We start from the raw sequence: 24445 nt of genomic DNA on the forward strand, positions 1-24445 counted from the left end.
GAAAGCTGTTGGGGTCTGGGAAGGACTGTTGTTTACTGGGAGCTGTTGTTTAAAAATCATGTGAGCTTGATAGCCTCAGAACTTGTTGGTAGCAGTACCTTGAATTTGAACTCAAAAGTGCTGTTGATAGCGCCTCTCTCTGTGTGTGAGGTGTGTGTGTTTAAGTTCTTAGCTGCTAAAAACTAAAGTTAGCATTTCAAACCCACCATCCACTCCGAAGCCACCAACTGCTCTGTGGAAAACATGTGAGAGCCTGCTTCTGGAAAGATCCCAGTCTTGGGAACCCTGTGAGGCAGTTCTACTCTGTCCTGTAAGTTCACTGTGATTCGGAATTGAGTACACATCACTGAGGTGTTTTTTGTTTGTCATTTTGGCTTAAAGTAGAACAACTTCCAGTTCAAAGCATTTCGTGGGAAATGTTGCTTATTGCAGGTGTGTGTGTTAGGATGGTGTTCTTTCATCATACTTATTCAAGCTATAGACTGAGCAAGTAATCTGAGGTGGTAGACTATAATAAAGAACATGGTTTGAGAATTGAAGAATTACTCATTAACGGCTTACAATATTCATATGACAACTTTGCTTGCTGAAATGAAAACAGAGAGGACTTGAAACACAAACTGGAGAAGACCATAGACTACGACTTTCAATATAGACTACAGATCGACACACAGGAAGCCAGACTCCTTACAACTATACCAAGAACGAATAGGATGAATGGAGGAGAGAGTGAAATCACCAAGGATTTCATTTTCCTTGGATTCATAATCAACATGCATGGAAGCACAAGTCAGGAAATCACATAATATATTGCACTGGGAAAATCTGCTGCAAATGACCTCTTTATAATGTTAACAAGCAAAGATGTCACTTTAGAACTAAGCTAGGCCTGACTCCAGCCAAGATGTTTTCAGTCTCTTCATACATGCTGTAGCTAGGCAGGGACTAAAGACTGAAGAATGGACACCTTTGAATTGTGGTCTTGAAGAACTCTGGATGTACCAGACATGCCAGCAGAACTAACAAAGCAATGTTGACAGGACTGTCTCACGTACTTTGGACATGTAACCAGGAGAGACCAGTCCCTGGAAAAAGGACATCATGCTTGGTGAAAGTAGAGGATCCGTGAAAGAGGAGGCCCTTAGTGAGATGGATACACAGAAGGGCTCAAACATAATTGTGAAGATGGGGCAAGACTGGGCAGTGTGTCATTCTGTTGTGTAAGTTTCATTTTGCCCCTACAGGAGGCAAAAATAATTTGTAGCTGAAGCTCAGGGAACTGATTGCTGACACTCAGAAAACAGAATTTTATGTGGTAGTCTTTACCCTTATTTCTTATTTAGCCTTAATTTTGCATGTAAAAGTAACTTGTGAACTTTTCTTCCCATTTTTTTTTTTGCTAGTTTTTTATTTTTAAGCATATGATTGTGTTGGGCATTGGGCTGCTAACCTCAGGTTTAGTAGTTCAAAACCACTTCTTCAGGAGCAAAGTGAAGCTTTATAGCTTCAGTAACTTAAAGTGACAGTTCTGTCCTGTTGTATAGGGTTACTGTGACTTAATGACAGTAGTTTGGTTTTTGATTGTTGATATTCTTTTTGTTGTTTTTTAGCTCATTTTTCAGTTGATTCCTTATGAAGAAATCATGGAGCTAATATATGAATTTAAATATTGAGTTATTTCATGGCTTTTATACTGGATTGACAGTTGGCAATATATAAAATATTTGGTCTCATTTTCCTTCCTTAAATATCTTAAATATTATTCCAGTTACTTCTGGCATATAATATTGCTAATTGAATTTGATGACAAGTTGAAATCATTTGATCATTTTGCATCTGGGTTTTGCTTGTTCTGAGTGAATTTTCTAGTTATGTGGGGTTCTATTTCAACATGAAGTTTTATGTCTTTATTTCAGTACCATTTTCTTGAATTAGAGCTTTTAAAAAGTGTTGTTTCCTTGTTAGTTTTCAAGGATTTTAATTATCTGTTGTACAGGAGTCATTCTCAAATCCTTTTGATCACTTTTTATTAAAACTTTCCTCACCATCTTTTCGTTTCCTTAAAACATGATCTGTGCTTGCTGACACTGTTATTGGTTTTATTTTTAATATTCATCATCTCTTTTCCTACTAAAAAGCATAATTCTTTGCTATCATGCCTTCATATTTTCTCTTTCATTTTGGGTTTAAAATTTTTTTTAGAACACATCTTATTCTTCCCTTGGTTTTAAGGCCTTCCTTTATTAATAGGCATTTGTTTCTGTTTAACAGGAAGGTCTTAGGAATACTAATCCTTTTGTTATGTCTGACTCTGTTCTTAAGGATTATTTCTCCTGTGGTTTGTAAGTTTTATTAACATCTTCGCATGAAGCATTTGTTGAGCGTTGGTGTGTTCTGGAGATTTCTCTTAGTAGGCCTTTTCCTACATCCCCCTCTTTTGGCCATCCCTTTGGTCTAGGTGTGATTGGTTTAGTACTGATTTTTCATTTCTTGGCCTGGGAGTTATGTGTTGTATCTGTAGATAATTATAGATATAGTTTAACACATTCTTATAGCTAGGACTTTTAAACAAAAGACCTAACTAACTCTCTGAGCCTAAATATTTAACTATAATGTTCAGCAAGAGTTGACATACAAATTTGGAACATTTACATATGATTCATTTTAACTTAGTTCAGTGGATGCAAATAGTCAAAAGCACTTGAAGATCAGTTCAAGTATAGATAGCATAGTATAATTATTTATTACTGTTTGCTTTTGATGTATGTAACCTGTCATTTTTATTTTTTAAGACAAGAGCCAAAGTGAGATCTGTTGTAATGTTTGCATTTACTTATGTACTTGTGTCTAGAAAATCAAGAGGTTTTATCATTGAGTAAAATGAGTATGAATTTTTAATTTAAAATTTCAGATCAATGTGGTATATTTTAAAATCTATATACTTTGGAATATTTCTGAAAGTTTAGAATTTAAACAGATGAATTTTACAAATAATCAGGAGCTGCTCTTGTGCTTTAGCTTTTTATCTACTCTCAGATGACTTCTGCTATTTAATATTGCTTACTAACCTCTCAGAACTCAGACCACTTCTTAGGACCATAATAATAATAATAATAATAATAATAATAATAATCCTGCAATCCCACTATCAGTATTTTTGATGTTAATAAAATATTGATGGTTATGCTTTGTGGTTGGCTTTACTGTTTTAAAGAAGGACATCTGCAGAAAAGAACGGCGGCATTTTTCCATATTGCATGACAACATAATTGTTTTTTAAAGAAACTTCCATTGTTCTAGATCTCTTAAACTCTACTCTTTCATCCCATATCTTTCTAGTTTGATAGAGAGAACGTACGGATTCCAGGAATGCTAATTATTGATACTCCTGGGCATGAGTCTTTCAGGTGAGAACAATGTGAGCCTTTTTTATTAAGCAAACTTACTCAAACTGTTAGGTCCTTTAAAAGTTCAATGGGTGAAGAAATCTGATCGGTCACTTACCTTTGGGTAACAGTTGAGATCTTTGGTTACTGTGACTGCCCTTCGTCATTGATTTGTTCACTTAGTCCTGTTTTATTTGGATATTTTTTATAGAGGGAATCTTTGCTCCTCGAAAGAGCAGTTTCTGGGTGTGAGCTGCTTAGCACATCCCAGTACATGCTGGTGTCTCTTCTGCGACCCTTGAGGGGTGGAAATACTATACATTTGTGTCCTGGCCGTATTCCTTAGCACCCAAACTGTGGTCAGTGGAAGTGGCCTAAATAAGGGAGTAACTTCTGGAACACACTCCTCCTGATTCCAGTCTGTCAGATAAGCACTTGTCCAGTTAAGGACTAATGGCACTTTAACAGTTTAATATGCGTACTCTTGTATTTGTTTGCTTAGGATATGAAAATTCAAAAATTGTTTACAGTGTGCAGGCTTTTCTATGTGTACATGTTGTTCGTTGTCCACAGCAACCTGAGGAACAGAGGAAGCTCTCTCTGTGACATTGCCATTTTAGTTGTCGACATTATGCATGGTTTGGAGCCTCAGACAATCGAATCTATCAATCTTTTGAAATCTAAGAAATGCCCCTTCATTGTTGCACTCAATAAGGTAAGCTCTTCTGAAACATTTTTAAACACAAACACATACTTTTCAATTATTTGTAATTTTTGAAAATACCGAGTATTATGCTAAGCATACAGTTCAGTGTGCCTTGACAGATTTATAAAGACATGTAGCCACCATCGTTCAGATTATGTAGCATTTCCATATTCCCAGAAAGCTTTTCATACACCTTTGCAGTCAGTCTGCAGCCCCCGCCCTGCCCCCGCTTTCCGGCTCCAGGCACTGTTCTTCCTGTCACTAGAGGACTCGGTTCTCTCTTTTGTCATTTTGTATGAATGGAATCACAGCATGTAATCCTTTTACCTTCTTGTGTTATACATGTGGTTATGGACTTACATATTATGTATATATCTTAGGTGTCTGTTTTTTAAATCACTTTATTGGGGGCTCTTACAGCTCTTAACAATCCTATATCAAGCACATTTGTACATATCTTGCCATCATCATTTTCAAGACATTTTCGTTCTACCCTGAGCCCTTGGTATCAGCTCCTCTTCACCCTCGTGAACCCTTGATAATTTATAAATTATTATTTTCTTACATTGTCTGCAGTGCCCCTTCACTAACGTTTCCTTTGTTTAGCTCCCTGGGGCAGGGGCGGGGCAGTTGTACATGGATCATTGAGATCAGTTCCCCTTTTCTGCCCCGATTATGTATCTTTTTTATCGTTGAATGATAATACTCCATTGTATAGATTATACCACACTTTGTTTATCCACAACCTCTACTGAAAGATTCTTAGGTTCTTCCAGTTTTAGGCTCTTTGTGAATAAGGCAGCTATGAACATTTCTGTACAAATTTTTTGGTTTTGTGAGTTTTTTCCCCTCACTTAGAATTGTGGGGACATAAAGTATGTGTCCAATTTTAGGAGAAACTGCCAACATTTTTTCATAGATGAGCTACCATATACCATTTGATAGTCTTCCTAGTGATGTATAAATGTTCAGTTGGTTTACATCTTTGTCATCACTGCCCTGCCTGTAACCATTTTAATGAGTGTGTAATGCTATTTTCATTTGCATGTCCCTGATGACAAATGCATTGAGCAACTTTTCATGTACTCATTAGCCATCTTAATCTCTTCTGAAGTTCCTGTTCAAAATCCTTTGCTCACTTAAAAAAAAATTGGTCTTAGTTGTCTTATGAAATTAGATTCTTTATATATTATTGTTTAAATCCTTTATCAATAATATGTATTGAAGATATTGTCTCATAGTCTAGGACTTCCTTCCCCCATTCCATGCCTGTCCCCATAGTGATGTTTTTTGAAGAACAAAAATTTCTAATTTGAACAGACTCAAATTTATGAGGTGTTTTTTACTTTTTTTCCTTACGTATGTATGTTTTTTATGAAAACACTCTGCCATAACTTTATGAAAAAAAATCTGTAATTCTTAAGAGATTTAATTAATGCATTTAGACCTAGGAATTTTTATTTAAGGCTGCAGGTTCACTTTTTGCCAATATGAGTGATCTTAGAATATTTGTAAAAAATTGCTATTTTGTGCAGTTAAATGAGATGTTGGTTCAACAAATTGAATAGCTAGTACTTTTTGATACTAATACGTTATATTTATGATTTTATATATGTATATATATGATTTTATGCATTGGAGATTTGACGGGAGCTCTGAATCACAAATTCCTAAGTTTTCTGAGTGCTTTAGAGATGTATTTTTACGAAGAAACCTTTTCAGATTGATAGGTTGTATGATTGGAAAAAGAGCCCTGATTCTGATGTGGCTGCTACTTTGAAGAAGCAGAAAAAAAATACAAAAGATGAATTTGAAGAGCGAGCAAAAGCTATTATTGTGGAATTTGCACAGCAGGTAAGAGTTCTTAATCTTCTTTATAAAACAATCATAGAAGCATTTCTTTGGTTGCATTATTTTAACGAAACGAGTACTTCAAACATTGCTGGTTCTGCTCCTCTTAATAGCAGTTCCGCAGTCGTTTCTTCCTTTTCCCCAAGTTCCTATTACTTTTTAATGTCAGAGGGCTGATCTTCCACAGAGCTCCCTTGGCATTCTAAAAGCTTTAATTACAACAACAAAAAATCAAGTTGGCTTGGAAAGAAACTTTAATATAATTAATAGATATGTATCAGAAGATTTCAAAAAGTTCATGGAAAAATTCAACTATTGTTTACTTTTTTCCACATACTTAAAAAAATAATTTTGTTGGCATATAATTTATATACCATATTTAAAATATACTAACCTTTGTGCAGTCATCACCAGAGTGAATTTTAGAACACTTTGTTCATTTTATTATCCATTATAACTATCCGTTTCCCACCTGACTTCACCTTTAATATCAAATTATTAATCTAATACTGTTCATGGATTTACTTGTCCTGGATTTCATATAAAGAAAATCATACACTCCCCCCCGAAAAAAAAAATCCCAACAAAATGAAACCCAGAGAAACCTCAATCTAAAAGCTGAAAATAATAGAGACCAGAACAAGTTAGAAATGGGTCAAAAGGGAAAAGAAATAAGATATTAAATTTTTAACCTAACTTCATCTACAATAATCAATTTTCTGATGCATTCTGAGAAGCCTATTAACACATCCCTTGTTAATACACTTAGGAAGCTCAGTGGAGGCGTAATCCACGTGAGGAGTCTGCAAATAGATTTTGGGCTTTTGCTGTCATCTCTAGCCTTCTACAAACCAGATGCTTAGAATGTAAGCTCTAATCCAATCCGCCCCCCTTCTTGATCAGGGATTTTAATTAATAGTCCCTTGATCATACCAGCTTGTTTCTTCTGTATAGACTTAACTGACACCTTACTTGTTGGCTGCTTGTTTTAAGACAAGGCTAGGCTTTCTACTCCCATAAACAATTACAGTCTCAAAAACCCTTGGAAGTCTACTGGAGTCAGCATTGAGTCAATGGCATGAAGTCTGGTTTCAGTTTTTTAAGACCCCAGATGCAATTTGCTTTTTGATAGCCAGGTGCCATCTGACTTCTTCATACTTTGTGATAAAGGCAAGTCTCCAACAAGACCACATCGTAGGTATTAATTGTTCTTAGATTAGGGCTTACAATTAAGTGTGAGCTTAACATTCATTTTTATATATAAGGTTTATATTTATCCACGGTTACTTTAGAGGCAGCGTTACCAATTTCTTGAGAAATGTAAATATGTCTCCATGGGATTTGTTAATTCAAATAACATTATCACTGATCTAGCCAATGGTATGTAATTTTTAATGATATTGGGGAAAGGTACACATACAAATGAGTACCCAAAAAACCTGGAATCCCAGCCCACTACCAAAAAAAGCTGTGTATTTAACCAACCGCATCACTTTCAAAGTATGCTTTATTATACTTAATACATTTGTCAAATCTGGATTCCATTGGTGGAAACATTTTTTAAATTCATCTGTTTGGATGCCTGACAGCACCTCCCTCAGTTTTTTTCTTCACCTCTTCTACGCCCTCAAATTGCTCTCCTTTCATGGAAACAAAAGTCACATGAAGCAAGGTCAGGTGAGTAAGGTGTGTGGGGTAAGAGAGGGCATGCCCAAAACCGGCACACTGAGATGGCTGCGTGAGCAGGTGCACTGTTGTGACAAAGCCAGTTCCCCAACTGCCACGAATCAACCCTTTTTTGTCACACGCTTTTAGCCTGACATATATGGATGTTCACTTACACAGATTAAAAACTTAAGAAACTGAACAGTTTAAGAAATCAATTGTAATTTCTTAATTACTGTCCACCATTTTACCTGTCTAGTTTCTAATATTCGTTGTATTGCCTCCATCATAACTCACAGACAAAATTTATGATTAGAGAGTTTAAGGAAGTTAACTAATTGTAATGCCAGTGAGAAAAGCCCAAGATCGTTGTTTACGGGGACACTTAAACCAAGTTTCAGGTCTGCCAGTAAATACCCTAAGTGACATTCCACTGTACCGTAAACCCCAACCGGAAGGCATTCGGCCCAAATTCCACGTGCCACCAAAACTAGCTCCCTGAATTACATGCCCAGAGGCACCCTACCCCAGTGGTCTCAGCTCAGAGACCCTCAGCACCACCTCCTGGGCCACCAAGTCCGACATCTGCAATGAAGGGCGCAAAGGCAGCCGCAAGCCACAAAAGGTAGCACTCATATATCCTCCCCTTCCTGTTTTATTTTTGATATTATCATACTGAAAGGATTGTTCATCAGAGTGGAGGAGTTCCAGTTAGGCCTTCTATAAAAGTTGTCGTAAAATGTTTGGGTTTATTAAGGAAGTACTCAACATGCTCCTTGGGTTGGGAAGTCTGTTACTCTCTACCATGCTCTGGCTCCTGGTTCTGCTGCTGCTGCTGCTGCTGCTGCTTTAATCGTATGGCTGTTACTTGGATCCAGGAGGTTCACTGTGCAGGGATCTCTGATCCAGAGGACACATTCCAATTTGGCTCTCGCTCATAATGAGATCCCTCTTCCTGCTTCTCCGAGGGTTCATTTTATATACAACAGGATGCTACTCCAGCGAATCCTGTCGGCAGTTACTCACGGGTGAATCGGATCAGTTTCTTCCCCCTCTTTTTTACCGGACCCATGCAGGGAAAGGTCATTTGATGGGGGTTAACTACTGGCAAGAAGAGTCATTTTAAATCACTGCCCCTTCGGCGAAAAGAGTTGGAGTCAAGGCAACAATTTCAGTAACACATGAAGACAAAACTATGCTGTAGGATTTTCCCACAAGCTTTAGAAGTTCCCTCATGTACCATAAGTTGTGAGTGTTTGGAGGTGTGTTAGAATGAATTTACTCATTTAGCTTCAAGTAATATCATTCCAGTTCTGGTTGGCATTTTAATTATTTTGCTTGTTGTATGTCTAGGGTTTGAATGCTGCTTTGTTTTATGAGAATAAAGATCCCCGCACATTTGTGTCCTTGGTACCTACCTCTGCACATACTGGTGATGGCATGGGAAGTCTGATACACCTTCTGGTCGAATTAACCCAGACAATGCTGAGCAAGAGACTTGCACACTGTGAGGAGCTGAGAGCGCAGGTGATGGAGGTAAGGACTGTTTACAGTTTACTGCTTTTTTTGTGTGTGTCTCAATTTACAGTCTTTTGGTGTACAGATTTTTTGCTACCACTTTTTAACTTAATGAACTCGGTCCATTTTGATATATTTTTTACTGCCTTTGCAATAAATTTTCTCAGGTTAAAGCTCTCCCAGGAATGGGTACAACTATAGATGTGATACTCATCAATGGACGATTGAAGGAAGGGGAAACAATCATTGTTCCTGGAGTAGAAGGACCCATTGTAACGCAGATTCGAGGCCTCCTCTTACCTCCTCCTATGAAGGAATTACGAGTGAAGGTAAGTGGAAGTTGGTTGCATTTACGCAGGGGTCATGGATAGTGTGTAGTAGTCTGCATGGTCCTGAGGCCACTTCTTCACTGTGAGAGCTCTTTGACACAACATAGCACACATATCCTCCCCTCCCTCTTTTATTGTTGATGCTATCATACAGAAGGAATTGTTCCTTAGAGTGGAGTACCACCAGTTATGGCCTTCCATAAAGATTGGCATAAATTGTTTGGGCCCATTACTAACCAGTTTTTCATTAACATTTTTGGTTGTTACTGTGGAGTAAAGCACTCATAATGCAAAATACACAAAACACAGACGAGAAGGTAAATTATTAGAAAGCAAACAACCAGATCAAAAATCTGAATAGTGTCATTTCAGAAAACCTCTTCCTGATCATTATTTTGTCCCACTTCCTCCGAGTGAACACTTTAATTATCAACAACTGAGCGTTTTGTTTTTTTTTAAATGATTCAAATACTGGAGAGTATATATTACCTAAAAAATTTGAGGCCTTGCTAATGTTTGGACTTGATACAGATATAAAATGGAGTCAGTCTCGTGTGTTTCTTTGTATCTGAGTTTTTTCAGTCAAATAATTTTAAGATCTATCCATGTCCATGTTACATGTAGGTAGAGTTTGGTTGTTTTTGTTTAGTATTCCTTATGTCAGTAGAAAATATAGGCTGTTACAGTTTTTGATGGGTCTGCTGTGGTGCTGTGGACATTTTTGTATCAGCGGTTCTCAGCCCGTGGGTCGCGACCCCTTTGGCGGGTCGAATGACCCTTTCACAGGGGTCGCCCAGTACATCCTTCATATCAGATATTTACATTAAGATTCAAAACAGTAGCAAAATTTTAGTTATGAAGTAGCAACAAATTTATGGTTATGGGTCACCCCTACATGAGGAACTGTATTAAAAGGTCACAGCTTAGGAAGGTTGACAACCACTACTGTATCACGTCCTACCAAGGAATTGTGGCGTCATTACACTAGGTGCACATTAATTCACTTAAGGCCACACTAGATAATTTTCTAAATAATTTCTCACAGTGAATATAACAACTTCTACTCATCTCCCCTGTTTTAGAATTTTCATTGTGTTACATTGTAACCAGCTTTTTGGTGGTGTTTTCAGATTATAAAGCCTTTCCCCTTCTGGTGGGTATAGAGCTCATTGCCATTCCATTTTGCATTTCTTTGCTGGTTAATTTGTTTGGTGACTGTGTTGTGTGTTTATTATTTATATTTTTCCATTTATGAAATGCCCATTTTTCTCTGCATTCTCTGTCTTACAGATTTATATGAGTTCTTTACATTTTTAGGGTACTAGGGTATCATTGAATTTATCCATTTTTTATTTTGTGGTTATGGTTTTTGTGTCTAGTATAAGACAGTGTTTCCTACTCTAAGGTCATGAAGGTATTGTGTACAGCTATCCGCTTTTCCAGTAAATGGTGGTGTATTTCTCTCCCTATAGAACCAATATGAGAAACATAAAGAAGTAGAAGCAGCTCAGGGGGTAAAGATTCTTGGGAAAGACCTTGAGAAAGCGTTAGCTGGCTTACCTCTCCTGGTGGCTCATAAAGAAGATGAAATCGCAGTTCTTAAAGTAAGTCACTAATTAATCTTTTTCTTTCAAAAATTGTTTTACTTTTGTGCTGGGTATCAGCAGTGTACGCATGAGTAGTGACGGGTAACACGGGCTGTCTGATTATCTTTCAGCAAGTAGTTGATGCTTCTAAATTATTTGCTTACTGTAATCACAATAATAGCTCTCCTGCCATGAAATCGATTCTGACTCCTAGCGACCTTCTAGGACAGAGCAGAGGTCTAACTGTTTTCAAGGTTCAAAATCTGTATGGACGCACGATTGCCTTATCTTCCTCCTCAAGAGCGGTCGGTGTTCAAACTGCTGCTTAATCCACTGCTCCCCCAAGGCTGCTTCTCCTTAGCATCTCAGTCCATCCGACTTACAGCGACCCCAGGGGACACTACGACTGCCCTGTGTGTGTCCCAGGCCTGCCCTCTCTGTGCAAGCAAGAAGCCTCATCTTTCCCTCTTAGCACCTCAACACTGAGCCCGCTCTACCACCAGGGCTCCTTATACTTGGCATACCTATTTATCATCTGAACTTAGTATTCCTAGAATTTTAAAATTTGTACTTGATTAAAATGAAACAAAAGTTAGACATTTTTCATGTTTTATTTTACATACAGTAATAAGTAGACAGGATGAAAGAAAATCTGTCTGTGGTCATTCGGCCTACATGAATCCAGCAAACGTGTTGGCTCATCATGAGGCTTTCAGCTGGTAGCAAGAGGGTTTTCCCAATGCTCTGGGACCATAGTTAGCTGTTTTTCTTAAATAATGTTTTATTGTGTTTTTTAGTGAAAGTGTACACAGCAAATCAGGCTGTCATTTAACAGTTGCTACCCAAATTGTTCGGTGACATTGATTATATTTTTCATAAAGTACTAAATTGTACTCAGTATTTCTGTTCTGGTTTGTCAGATATTTATTAATGTAGTTTCCCTGTCTGCTTACTATCTCATGTTAGACCTGAAGAAGCAGTTCTCAGCCTATGGGTGGCGCCCCTTTGGGGAGTCGAACGACCCTTTCACAGGGGTTGCCCGATTCATCACAGTAACAAAATTGCAGTTATGAAGTAGCAACGAAAATATTTTTATGGTTGGGGGGGTCACCACAACATGAGAAAGTGCATTAAAGGGTCGCGGCATTAGGAAGGTTGAGAACCACTGCCCTAGAGCATCTGTTGATCATATGATGACTTTGTTCAGTAGCACATATTCACAGGTGGTCCTCATTATTTTGTGAGCCTCTATTTAGCTAACAGGTAACCCCAGGATAGTCTCAGTTCAAGATTCAGAGGTCATCTCATGGAGTAAGGAGACCTAGAGTCTCAACCAGTCCCATGAGTCTGGACTTCTTAACCATTTGAATTCTATTCCACGTGTTTCTGCTATATGAGTGCCATCTGTTATGACCCTGATCAGAATGGTCGTGTTAAGAGTGGGGCACAGCCTAGTTCTTCTCATCTCAGGGTAGCTGTAGGCTATTATTGAACCTTTGGTTTCCTTCTTATCGTTTGCCTTTGGATAATTAGAGATCAATAGGTGGCCGCTTGAAAGGATTCATCAAAGTAGAATGTAGAACACAAGCAATGTAAAATTACTTATTATTTTTAATCATTGTATTGGAGGCTCGTTCAACTCTTACCACAATCCATCCATCCATCGTGTCAGCACATTTTTTGCCATCACCATTTTCAAAACATTGGCTTTTTGCTTGAGCCCTTGGCATCACCTCATTTCCCCCCTTCCCTCCTCGTTCCCCTTATTATTATTTTGTCATATCTTACACTCCCCGACGTCTGCCTTCACCCACTTTTCCGTTATCCATCCCCCAAGGAGGTGGTTATATGTTGATCCTTGTAATTGGTTCCCCCTTCCACACCACCCACCCTCCTGGTGTCGTCAGTCTCAGCACTGGTCCTGAAGGGATCATCTGTCCTGGATTCCCTGGGTTTCCAGTTCCTATCTGTACCAGTGTACATTCTTTGGTCTAGCCAGATTTGTAAGGTAGAATTGGGATCATGATAGTGGGGTGGGGAGGAAGCATTTAGGAACTAGAAGAAAGTTGTATGTTTCATGTACCCTGCTGGGCTCGTCTCCTCCCCACGACCCTTCTGTAAGGGGATGTCCAGTTGTCTACATATGGGTCTTGGGTCTCCATTCTGCCCTCCCCTTCATTCACAATGAGTTGTTTTTGTTCTTTATGCCTGATACCTGATCCCTTCGACGCCTCGTGATCACACAGGCTGGTGTGCTTCTTCCATGTGGGCTTTGTTGCTTCTGAGCTAGATGGATGCTTGTTTACCTTCAAACCTTTAAGACCCCAGACGCTATATCTTTTGAAACCCGGGCACCATCAGCTTTCTTCACCACATTTGCTTAGGCACCCATTTGTCTTCAGCAATCGTATTGGGAAGGTGAGCACAAAATGATATGATGTTTTGTTCTTTGATGCCTGATCCCTTCGGCAGCTTATGATCACACAGGCTGGTGTGCTTCTTCCATATGGGCTTTGTTGCTTCTGAGCTCGATTGCCCTTGTTTACCTTCAAGTATTTAAGACCCTAGATGCTGTATTTTTTTTATAATCGGGCACCATCAGCTTTCTTCGACACTTTTGCTTATGCACCCATTTGTCTTCAGTGATCATATTGGGAAGGTGAGCACACAATGGTATGATTTTTTTTTTGTTCTTTGATGCCTGATAACTGATTCCTTCTACACCACGTGATCACACAGACTGGTATGCTTCTTCCATGTGGGTTTTGTTGCTTCTGAGTTAGATGACCGCTTGTTTACCTTGAAGTCTTTAAAACTAGACGCTATATCTTTCGATAGCCAGGCTCCATCAGCTATGTTCAGCACATTTGCTTATGTACCTGCTCTGTCTTCAGCGATCGTGTTGGGGAGGTGAGCATCATGGAATGAATGCCAGTTAAATGGAATGAAGTGTTCTTGCATTGAGAGAGTGCTTGAATTGAGGCCCAGTGTCCATCTGCTACCTTAATACTGAACCTTTAAATATATGCTGTAAAATTATTTTACACGACCAACTTGTCCCACGAATAGATGGTCACAAGTCATCAAACCCAGGGAACCTACCCTGTGAGGTGTTCCGTTTTATTAAGTTTACATGATTGTGCCCCTCCACCACCATTTTCTCTAGGCAGCCTCGAGTCATTGCTTTGAGAAGTCATTGCTTCAGCAGAGTTGCGTGGCTTAGCTAATGGTCAGCTTTGGCATGGATTCCCATGTCTGGAAGGGGCACCAGCATGCTGGTTTTACTTATTTCTTCCCCACCTGGTCTGAGATGAGAGTATTCTGGGGACATAATAGTCTCTGCCAGGTTCCGGGGAACTGCCATCATTTGTGTGGTACTTTAACTTGTAAGAGAGGATTCCTAACTGTCCTTTCACCTTCTCCTCCACCACATGCACCAGAGTTGCCCAGGTGCAGGAATAAGCATTTAAATGAGTAAGCTTGAGAGACAGCAGGGAAGTGGGATCCAGCTGGCATATGGCCTCCAAATTACCGCCTTTATTTTACTGCAGTGTCTGGGTGTTGCTCTCTCGAAGCCTGTTTTCATATTTCTAGGGATAAATACTCAATCTAAAAGAGTGTTTTAATTTTTAATGTGTTAAAGAGGAAGATGTCGATATAAATTTGCATGCTTGTCGCACTTTATTTTTCTTCAAGGATGAGCTGATCCACGAGTTAAAGCAGACACTGAATGCCATTAAATTGGAAGAGAAGGGCGTGTATGTGCAGGCGTCGACTCTGGGCTCCTTGGAAGCGCTGCTTGAGTTCCTGAAGTCGTCGGAAGTCCCTGTGAGTAACTGGTCAGACTTGGCCGAGGTGCGATGCTAGTGGATTATGTGATGTTCTGATACCTGGTGACATACAAATTAACTCCAAGCCCCCCCCCCTTTTGTGTACAGTATGCAGGAATTAACATTGGCCCAGTCCATAAAAAAGACGTTATGAAAGCTTCAGTGATGTTGGAACATGATCCTCAGTAAGAAATTTCCCCTATTCTACAAAGATTTTAGTAACTGGTTACCTATGTTCTTAGAATTATCCTTTACAATCTATTTTGCTTTTCCTTTGTTTTAACCTCTCAGGTATGCAGTCATTTTGGCCTTTGATGTGAGAATTGAACGGGATGCACAAGAAATGGCTGATAGTTTAGGAGTTAGAATTTTCAGTGCAGAAATTATTTATCATTTGTTTGATGCCTTTACAAAATACAGACAAGACTACAAGAAGCAGAAACAAGAAGAATTTAAGTAAGTTTATGATTTTCCATACATTGGCTTTGTGGTAATTACATTTATTGAGATGGCCCACATACACATACCAGAAAAATGTTGACAACAGCAACACGACTGAGCAGAAGCTGCACCCTGAGGTGGTAGCTTGTAAAGCACAAATTCTGTACACCTGGGCCTCTCAGGCAGCTGTAGCCATTTGGTTGGTTCTTTAATTTTCAGTTCGGCGGACTTAGGTATCATTCGTGGGTGATTAGTAGCTAAGTGTGGGAACTTTAGTGGGAGTTTATCTGGGACTGAATAGAATGAAGTTACAATCAGAATGTGGAAAATTAGGAATTGTGGCTAAGGGATCCAATAGAAACTAGTGAGGAGGTAGGTTATCAGTGCTCAAAATGGAGTGAGGATCCAGTGTGATTAAGGGAACACAGGGGCTCCTATTAGGAGGGTGGCTGGAGAACATACTTAGATCACTTGTTTGAGTCAAAGTAAAGGAAATAGAGTGAGTCGCACAATACATGGGGAAGAGCTGGGTAGAACCAAGTTGAAAAACTGAGGCAGGCAGAGTTCAAATGTTGGGAGGTTTCTACACCACCTCACTGCACAATGACCTCGGGGAGAATGGTCAGGGGAGCTGGCAAAGACCATGTTAGGAGGACCCTGTAGGGTGTGGCAAGGGCTGATTTACTCATGCTTTAAAGGTGTGTGACGTAATCAGATTGGTGTTTCCATGAAGCATTGAGTGTTAGGGGATCAATGACAGGAGACTGTTGTTGCTGCTAGTGCCATTGAGTCAGTTCTGACCCATAGCGACCCTGTGCACGACGGAATAAAGCACTGCCTGGTCCTGTGCCATTCTTGAAATGGTTCCTTTTTGGGAGCCCTTTGTTGCATCTAATGCCAGTCTAGATCTTGGAGGGCCTCATAGTCTGAGAGGGAGGTAGTGCTGATGACAGGGACAGATGGAGCAGTTTGTGGTATTTTTAAAGTAAAACTGATACCTGGTAAATACTAAGATTTCATGGAGCCCTGGTGGCTTAAGTGGTTATGTTGTTGGGCTGCTAGCTACAAGATCAGCAGTTTAAAAAACCACCACCTGCTCCTCAGGAGAAATGACAGGGCTTTCTACTCCCATTGAGTGAGTCTCAGAAAATTAACAGGGGCAGTTATGCCCTGTACTGGTGGGTCACTGAGTCAACGGCATTGAGTTGAGCTGACTAGGATTTCAGTCCCGTTACGCTCACTCACGATCTTGAAACGTGACATGAAAAGGGTTAGATCTGATTTAGAAGATGGCTAGAAACTCTTGATAGCATATTCTTTCTTGATAGGTAAGAAAATTGACTTGACCTTTGTACCATCATTTTGAACCAACCCCATTGACTGCAGTGATGGTTGGAAATTTTGAGATGGACAGTCCTGTAGGGGTGAAGCTTAGGAGGAAAGAAACTGAAGACTGGGGAAGCAACAGAATGGAGAGAGGGAAGGGGAAAGACTGAAGAGCCACTGGTAGTCTGCAGCAGCGTCCCAGCCTACTCCTCCCAGACCTGATGCGAGGTCTAAGGGGAGAAGACTCACGTTTGTCTGTTTTTCAATACAAAGATGGTTGAGTGGAATTGTAAATGTGAACGTCTTTTTCACTTTTAAGGCACATAGCAGTATTTCCCTGCAAGATGAAAATCCTCCCTCAGTTCATTTTCAATTCTCGAGACCCAATAGTGATGGGAGTGACTGTGGAAGCAGGGCAGGTGAGACAGGGCACGCCCATGTGTGTCCCTAGCAAAAATGTAAGTCCTTTGAGTTTCTGTTCCTTTTGCACCTCCGAATTGCAGGCTGCTTTCTGGGGGGTTTGGCTGTTGCGTGACTAGCAAGCCTTAAGGTGATTTTGGTGCATTGTCAAAAATGAGAAGCACTGCTGAAAGTGGTAAAGTGTGGTTTAATTGTGCTTTACCCGCCTCTCACAACAGCACTTTGAGATTGATAACTACTGTCAGTGTACATATCACAGAAGTGGTTAGTTTCTCAGAGATTAACCAACCAGCTTACTTGGTCACTTCGCCAGAAACCAAGGCCCGGGCGGCATTGGCAGTTCACAACGATGTTGGCACTTGGATCCTTTCTACTGCTGTACTGCGAGGGGCCCTAGGTGGTGAATTTCCCAAGTTCCTAACTGATAGTGGATGACACTAGTTGATAACTATAATTTAAACCACAATGTTGCTAAATAGCTGTTTACCGTAGCAGTGCTGATCTTCACCACCTGATGTCATTGCTTTAGTTAAAATGAAGGTGGAAGGTGATTTGAATTACTGCCATGCTGAGTTTTATCTTGAAGTTTCAAGACCCAGTCAACATTGACATAGTATTGTTGGACACCCATGTGTCTGTCTCCCCTCTGGATCAGCATCAAACCTAAGCAAAATGGACACAAAGTTAATACCCTCTAATGTAAGGTGACCAGACGTCCCGCTTTTGAACAATTTTTCCCCGCATCCCACGGCATTTTAAAAAAGTACCCATTTTTGGAAAGAATGAAGGACAAGCTAGGGTATAGTTCGGCTGCCATGTGGCTATTTTGCCAGGATATGAGTTTTATCAATGGTGTCCCGCTTTAACAATGTTAAAATCTGGTCACCTTACTCTAATATCCTACCGTTCTCATTCCCATTACATCAGCTGTCTCAGCCATGTCTTTAATGACTCCTCCTACCCACCTGAATCTAGGATTTCTTCAAGATGCATTGCACTTGGTTATGCTTCTCAGTCAGAAAAGCCACCCCTCCTCCTCCTCTTTTGAAGTCTAGTTGTTTGGCAGTTTGTCACTCCATTTAGATTTGTCTGTTTCCTCATGGCAGGATGCAGGTTGACATCATACGTTGTCTCACTTGATGACACAACCGCTCACTTGGGCAGTGAGTGCTAAATGTCTACTTTAGCGATCTTCTCCCCTTTTTATCTTCAAAACTCAACCCCCCCCCCAAATTGCAGGGTTCCTACCATGGCTTACAAAGCCTTATGTGATCTGTTCCTGCTGCCTCTAGATTTCTTCTGTTAACCACCTCACACCCTACACGTCATCCACACAGAGCATCAATCTACGGGCCTACTGCTACCTTTAAAAATGCTGTGAATTTCAAGTGATGTCATTTTGGTGAAGTGGGGCGGTGGTGTGGGGTACGGGTGCAGCTGTGGTGATGATACCCCCAACTCTCGTTGAGGTGTTATACTTATTGTGTAGGTCTGAAGTGATCAACCCAGCTGTCCAGGCATAGTGCTGGTGAATGGCATGGTTTGTTCCATACATTGTCATTCTTATTTTATAGTTTGTTGATATTGGAATAATAACAAGTATTGAAATAAACCACAAACAAGTGGATGTTGCAAAAAAGGGACAGGAAGTCTGTGTCAAAATAGAACCCATTCCTGGCGAATCTCCCAAAATGTATGGAAGACATTTTGAAGCTACAGACATCCTGGTCAGTAAGGTGAGTACTCAGAAAAAGTTGCCCTTGAATGGGTCATTCTCGTGTTTTACTCAGTAGTTCTCAGAGCTGCTGTGAGAACATGGTGGAGCTAGCTCCTGTTACTGCTGCATGACTTAATAGCCAACTCCTAATAAAATGTAGGGCGGGCTTCCAGGTCCCCTCTCCCTGAAACCCAAGGCGACCAAAGCCCACATTCTTGTGGTTTTTTTTTCAGATGCATTTTTTATTGTGAATTAGATGTGTGGACCATGTGTGCTGGGGGCAGTCGGGGCTTTGTGACTGGTTTTATTCACCCTGTCTGTGCCTCGAACATTGCAGATCAGCCGACAGTCCATCGATGCGCTCAAAGACTGGTTCAGAGATGAAATGCAGAAGAGTGACTGGCAGCTTATTATGGAGCTGAAGAAAGTATTTGAAATCATCTAATTTTTCCACATGGGGCAGGAAATGGAGTCAATGCAATACTGTTGTAGTATCACCAACAAAAACAAGACAAAAACGGGACAGACTATTTGAACGCCGATGGACTTAATGAACATGGAAGGAAAAAAATAGGTGTATAAAATGTTTTCCATGAGAAACCAAGAAACTTACACTGGTTTGACAGTGGTCAATTACATGTCCCCACAGTTCCGATGTGCCTGTTCACCTTGCCCACTCCTTTCCCTCCCCTTCTCTACTGGCTGCTGTTTTAAAGTTTGCCCTTCCCCAAATTTGAATTTTTATTACAGATCTAAAACCTTCAATTTTATACTGATTAAATCAGTACTGCAGTATTTGATTATACCAAGCTTCTGCAGATTTTGTGATTCTTGGGACTTTTTTGATGTAAGAAATACTTCTTTATTTATGCATATTCTTCCCAGTGATTTCCCCCCCCCCAACATTATTCTGCCATATGCCCTTAGAAATTTTTGTTTTCTCCCATAGAAAACTAGGAATTCTGGTATTTCTTTTATCTGCTGTGTGTAAAACCATGGTGTAAAACATAGCTGGCTGCATTTTACTGCTTGTATAGTCATGAGAGTCCATTGTAATAATTACAATTCAGAACTACCAATAAAGGAAAGAGACACCAGTGAAGCTCTGTAAGGCTTCCATGTTAGCTTAGTCCCCCCCCCCCCCAGTCAGTCCAGAGCTGTCGTCTAAGGCCGTGGACTGTTTTGTACTCAGACTTTTATACTAGAAAACTATTATGCAGACACTTTCTAATGACTAACTTGGCAATAATATAGGGAATTGATTAAACTGTATTTGGGCTTCCTACTTGTTTTGTAAGCCACAGATACAACATAATGACTTTTTCGTAGTAGTCATCTGGCTGCACAGCTTGTTTTTATGGTTTTTCTGAAGAATGTGCAGGGGGAGGGGGAGACAGGTAACAAGCATATATATAAAACATTCCCCAACTTAACTAATGCCTACAATAAAAAGCACATCGTTGAAGTCACTTCTAAGGTGTTTGGGGAAAAAACAGGCAAAGAATTATAAGCTATGTTTTTACAGTGTTACAGTGGAATGGCATAAAAATTATTTTATATACATTTGAAAATCTATACTATTACTGAAATTTCTCAAGTCGAAGCAATGAGCTCTAACCTACCTACGGGGCCTAATTCTAAAGGAAAGTCAGATGTGTGTTAGGTGTTCTGAAGTAAGTTTCTTCACCCCCGAGTGGTGAAGCTATCTTGTTAAGAATTGGATGGTTGTTAAAATTTTTACCCAATCCATGGAATGTGGGTCTGCCCTGCTCAAGGCGGCCAGAGTTGAGCCACAATGGCTGTTAACAATCTGGCCTAAAAGCTTTCAAAAAGTCCTTAAAAGTATAATAAACAATAGTGGGCATTTGCTTTCTAGAGTCTTCTTAAGGATTCACAAAAAGGAGCCTATACAAAATATACATACAGTTCTTTATTAAACAACTGTAAACACTTCACTGTAAAAATCCATAAAACTTTATAAACAAACATTTTGTAAATAGAATCTATGCTACAGTAAAAGAATTAACACAATTATTTACATGCAATACTGACAAATTTGGCACTTTTTTAAAAGAAATGTACAAAACGCTTAAAAAGAAAATGAAAATTAGAAAAAACTCAGAGCATCACTGTCATGCACTTTGCAAATACCTCACAAGCACTTATGGCACAGCTCGCGAGAGTCCCAGGGGTCTTTACGTAACCTTTAACGTGCTTCCGTAAGTCTGTTGTAAAACCACCTGAACATTGTCTAGAATAAAATCAAATGCCATATTCCAAACCGATTCCACCGACTGCTGCATCAACCTGAAAGTGGGGGAAGGAGAAGCATCATTACAAAAACATGCCTTGCTGCAGGTTTAATAACTACGTTTTTAATTTCCAGTATAAAAATAGATCTTAGCAAAAACATGAAATAATAGCACACAAAAAAAGCCTTCCCTGTGGATTTAATCATGTATTTAAAGCTCAAGGAGAATAAGCACCTTTTCGCTACAATTCAAAATAGCGGGCATGATTAACTACAGGTGTCGGTTATTGTGACTGCTCAGTGTCCTCACGCACCCCTTCAACTAGCCATGGTGGCTGCCCCTCCCCACCTTTATAAGTACTTTTTCGAGTACCTCTTCATGTATTTTATAACGAGATCCAATTTTTCCAAGTCTTTTTCCTCAATCAGATCAGTACAATATTTCACAACTTGCAGAATGTCTTCTTCCATTGGATCTAGGGAAGAAATGCCCCCAAGTGAAGTGAGAACCAACATCTCTTAAAAACAAAGGGAGAGATCTTTAAGGCACAAAGCACTGTATTTCTGCAGCCAGACCTCGGACTGAAAACTCTCCACGGAATGGGCTATAAGGAACTGTTTCAAAGGCAGCTTAGATTTTCAAAGGTTAGGAGGTGCCCGGGTTAAGCTTTTTAAGTCATTGGAAAATGAGTTACGTCTAGTTTAATCTGTTCATATTCTCAAGTAACGTGGATACCACCTAACAAAGTAAACAACCTGAAATAGTAGTTATCCATTCTTTGAGCAAGGTCTTCACATCATTAAATTCCACAGCTCCAGCTAGATTAGGTGCCAGGGGCCGAGCACAGCTGGGTAGGTTCACCTGCAGATCGGGATAGCCCGTCACGCTGGAAGTGGAAACCGGCAGCTCTCCCTGGTTAAAAAAACCAAAAACATGTCACAATGTGCAGTAGTTAGACAATATCGTGTGCCACTAGAACCCATCCCAGTAGAGGTGTCTTTTAAATAGTACCAGGGGCTTGTCAAGCGCAGGACCTTCTTGTTTCAGGAAGCCATCAATTAACTTCTGGGGACTCCTGCAGGGCCCTGGCAGGGATTTTGCAGGACTACTCAGCAGCTTGTTTTTCAAAGGGCTCTGAGCCTTCTTCTTCGGGCTGGTGGGAGTCTTCTTTCTGTTTTTTCTCTTATCTCTCACTGCTGCTGGTTTTAACTGAAGCCAAGGGTTCTTTGGCACTAAAAGACAGGTAAGATCCTCAACAAATGCTGCAGAGGGTACAGGGGCTCCCTTTGTGGGCATAACAACACTTAGCTGCATTTTGTTCACTGCAGATCCCGCCCTCCCTGTGTGAACACTGCTCCTGAGGCCATTGTAATCTCCTATGACATGCAGCCTGCAGTGGTCTCCCCCTCCCCAGGCTTACCAGAGGAGCTGGCTGCCTGCTGCTGGGCAGTACTCTCAGCCTGCCTGTGCCTTTGATCATAGGCTGCTCTCAGCTCCTTTTGAAGCTCAACAGGAAGGGCAGCAAACACCTCAGGATCCACCTAGAGGAAAAGTGAGTTTAGAGTTGAACCTGATATATTGCTTATGGCAACTAGTTAAGATTTTTCACAAAACAGATTTTATTTTCAAAAAGAAATTTATTTTTCTGGCCTGCACAAATTCCTAATTGGTTTTTTAAAAGCAAATCTCATCAAATCCTCCAATTTTGCATGGTGAGAAAAAGGAATAAAATTAAAGGACTAAATTAGAGAACATGGAGTAAACATTAGGCGCCTATGGCATGTTTTTAAGCTCCCCACTCAACCTGAAGTACTGTCCCGGTGCATGACCCAGCAGGGAAGGCCCACAGTCAGCAGGCACAACTGATTCCGGGCAGAACCTGTAAGTCCCTCTCCCCGCTGATGTCACCCTTGGTTGTGCTTCAGACAAAATGCTGCTGCTCTGTCTTGCAGACGACTGAGATAAGGCGGCTACTACTGAGAGGTCAAGGTACAACAAAAAGGGCTGAGCTGCAGCAGTCACACATGCAAACTGCAGGTGGTTCCTCAATGATCATTACCTGTGAAAATGCTGGAAGTGCAATGACATTAATTCCTGTGTCGCTGTTGGATTCCTGAGGTTCTGGTATTTGCAACAAAACTGTCCCAACTGGTTGTGGTAATATTCCCGTATTACAGCCATTTGGGGGTTCTTTCTTTCTGTCGCCAGGTAGCTCTCCTTGCTGAACAGCACACACTTGTTCTACTTGTTCCCGGAGATCTGGTGGAAGTGCCTCTAACACAGACTGATCAAGCTGTAAGACAGCAAGCACGCAAGTTTGAAGATCAGCATTGCAGAAATGGTGTGTTTTGTTTGCACAGTTAGCACTGTAACTCCAGGGCGAATGTTCTTCATAAGGAACATTAAATTCAGGGACAGCGTCTCTAGTCCTTGTCATTTAAGCATGAGGTAAAATGTGGAGTCTAGCAATTCCAAGTAAGTCCCCACTGCTGGCCAGCACTATGTAACAAATTCCTGGTGTCAATTTACCTTCTTTTTCTCAGATGGGAGATTGCTCAGAATAAGAAATACACCTGAGTCTTGGAGAGCGGCAAGCTAAACCTGCAGGTTCACTTGCCTTTGGCCTGCAGACCACAATCTCCTGCTCCTTTGGCCAGGTGCTTCCCTTGCCCATCAGTACCCACCCTGTCCTTTGGAAACTCATAATACCCATAAGTGAAGTAAGCTAATCTCAGCAGGAAGCAAGTATTTAATGTTTCATCCTAAATGGAGCCAACGCAAGCATTTCTGAATTGCGTCCTCCCTAGATTCTTAGCCAGCCTCTCCATCTCCTTTGGACTCCTTCCACAAAGGAGAGGTGGCCACAAGGACTTAATTACAGCGTATAGTACTGTCTTCTGGCTTCCAAGGAGCATACAATGTCAGTAACAGAATACCTCATTGACAGCCCAAACAAAATCATTCAGTCTTGTCACACAGAGAATGGTCAGCAAATGCAAGAAACCCCCCTTTGACAAAGGTCCTACTTTTTTGACTCTTTGCCAAGGAGTCGACTCCAACTCACAGCAACTCTACAGGATAAAGTAGAACACTGACAGTTACAGTTTCTGAGACTGAGAGGAGAAAGCCTCATCTCTATCCTATAAAGCAGTTGGTGGTTTTGAACTGCTGACCTCAATGTTAATAGCCTAATAACGAGTAACCACTATGCTACCAAGCCTCCTTTCTTTCTGACCACTACAGTTTCTTTGCTGAGGAAGCAGCACACAAGTACAATTTCAAACACTGGATGCTGGCACTGCTTTCACTGTTTTACCATTTCCAACAGTTGCACATCTTTGTGAAGCGTCCTCTACTGCCTATAAGTTTCAGAGATTCACCATTATTACCCACCCTAGTAGAGAGCACTCTTTCTTGG

General features: G+C 40.4%; 2 protein-coding genes across 10 annotated transcripts in view; one reads left to right on the forward strand and one right to left on the reverse strand.

Annotated features, from left to right (window-relative positions):
• Positions 1 to 19580, forward strand: part of EIF5B (eukaryotic translation initiation factor 5B) — a 66382-nt gene extending 46802 nt beyond the window's left edge. Inside the window, exons 13-24 of the mRNA XM_075563234.1 lie at positions 3340 to 3407; positions 3960 to 4101; positions 5815 to 5946; positions 8962 to 9144; positions 9294 to 9455; positions 10928 to 11059; positions 14738 to 14869; positions 14980 to 15056; positions 15163 to 15327; positions 16958 to 17096; positions 18633 to 18794; positions 19113 to 19580. Coding sequence (XP_075419349.1) covers positions 3340 to 3407; positions 3960 to 4101; positions 5815 to 5946; positions 8962 to 9144; positions 9294 to 9455; positions 10928 to 11059; positions 14738 to 14869; positions 14980 to 15056; positions 15163 to 15327; positions 16958 to 17096; positions 18633 to 18794; positions 19113 to 19220 — 1602 coding nt within the window. The 3' untranslated portion in view covers positions 19221 to 19580. The remainder of the gene's footprint in view (positions 1 to 3339; positions 3408 to 3959; positions 4102 to 5814; positions 5947 to 8961; positions 9145 to 9293; positions 9456 to 10927; positions 11060 to 14737; positions 14870 to 14979; positions 15057 to 15162; positions 15328 to 16957; positions 17097 to 18632; positions 18795 to 19112) is intronic.
• A 1112-nt stretch (positions 19581 to 20692) lies between these two features.
• Positions 20693 to 24445, reverse strand: part of REV1 (REV1 DNA directed polymerase) — an 88113-nt gene continuing 84360 nt past the window's right edge. For all 9 annotated transcript variants that reach the window (XM_075563225.1, XM_075563230.1, XM_075563228.1 and 6 more), the window contains 6 exons: positions 23087 to 23320; positions 22448 to 22568; positions 22039 to 22259; positions 21783 to 21939; positions 21400 to 21502; positions 20693 to 21082 (listed from right to left, as the gene is read on the reverse strand). In XM_075563225.1, coding sequence (XP_075419340.1) covers positions 20971 to 21082; positions 21400 to 21502; positions 21783 to 21939; positions 22039 to 22259; positions 22448 to 22568; positions 23087 to 23320 — 948 coding nt within the window. In that variant the 3' untranslated portion in view covers positions 20693 to 20970. The remainder of the gene's footprint in view (positions 21083 to 21399; positions 21503 to 21782; positions 21940 to 22038; positions 22260 to 22447; positions 22569 to 23086; positions 23321 to 24445) is intronic.

This window comes from Tenrec ecaudatus, chromosome 11 (genome assembly GCF_050624435.1).
Source record: "Tenrec ecaudatus isolate mTenEca1 chromosome 11, mTenEca1.hap1, whole genome shotgun sequence".
NCBI classification, from domain to species: Eukaryota; Metazoa; Chordata; class Mammalia; order Afrosoricida; family Tenrecidae; genus Tenrec; species Tenrec ecaudatus.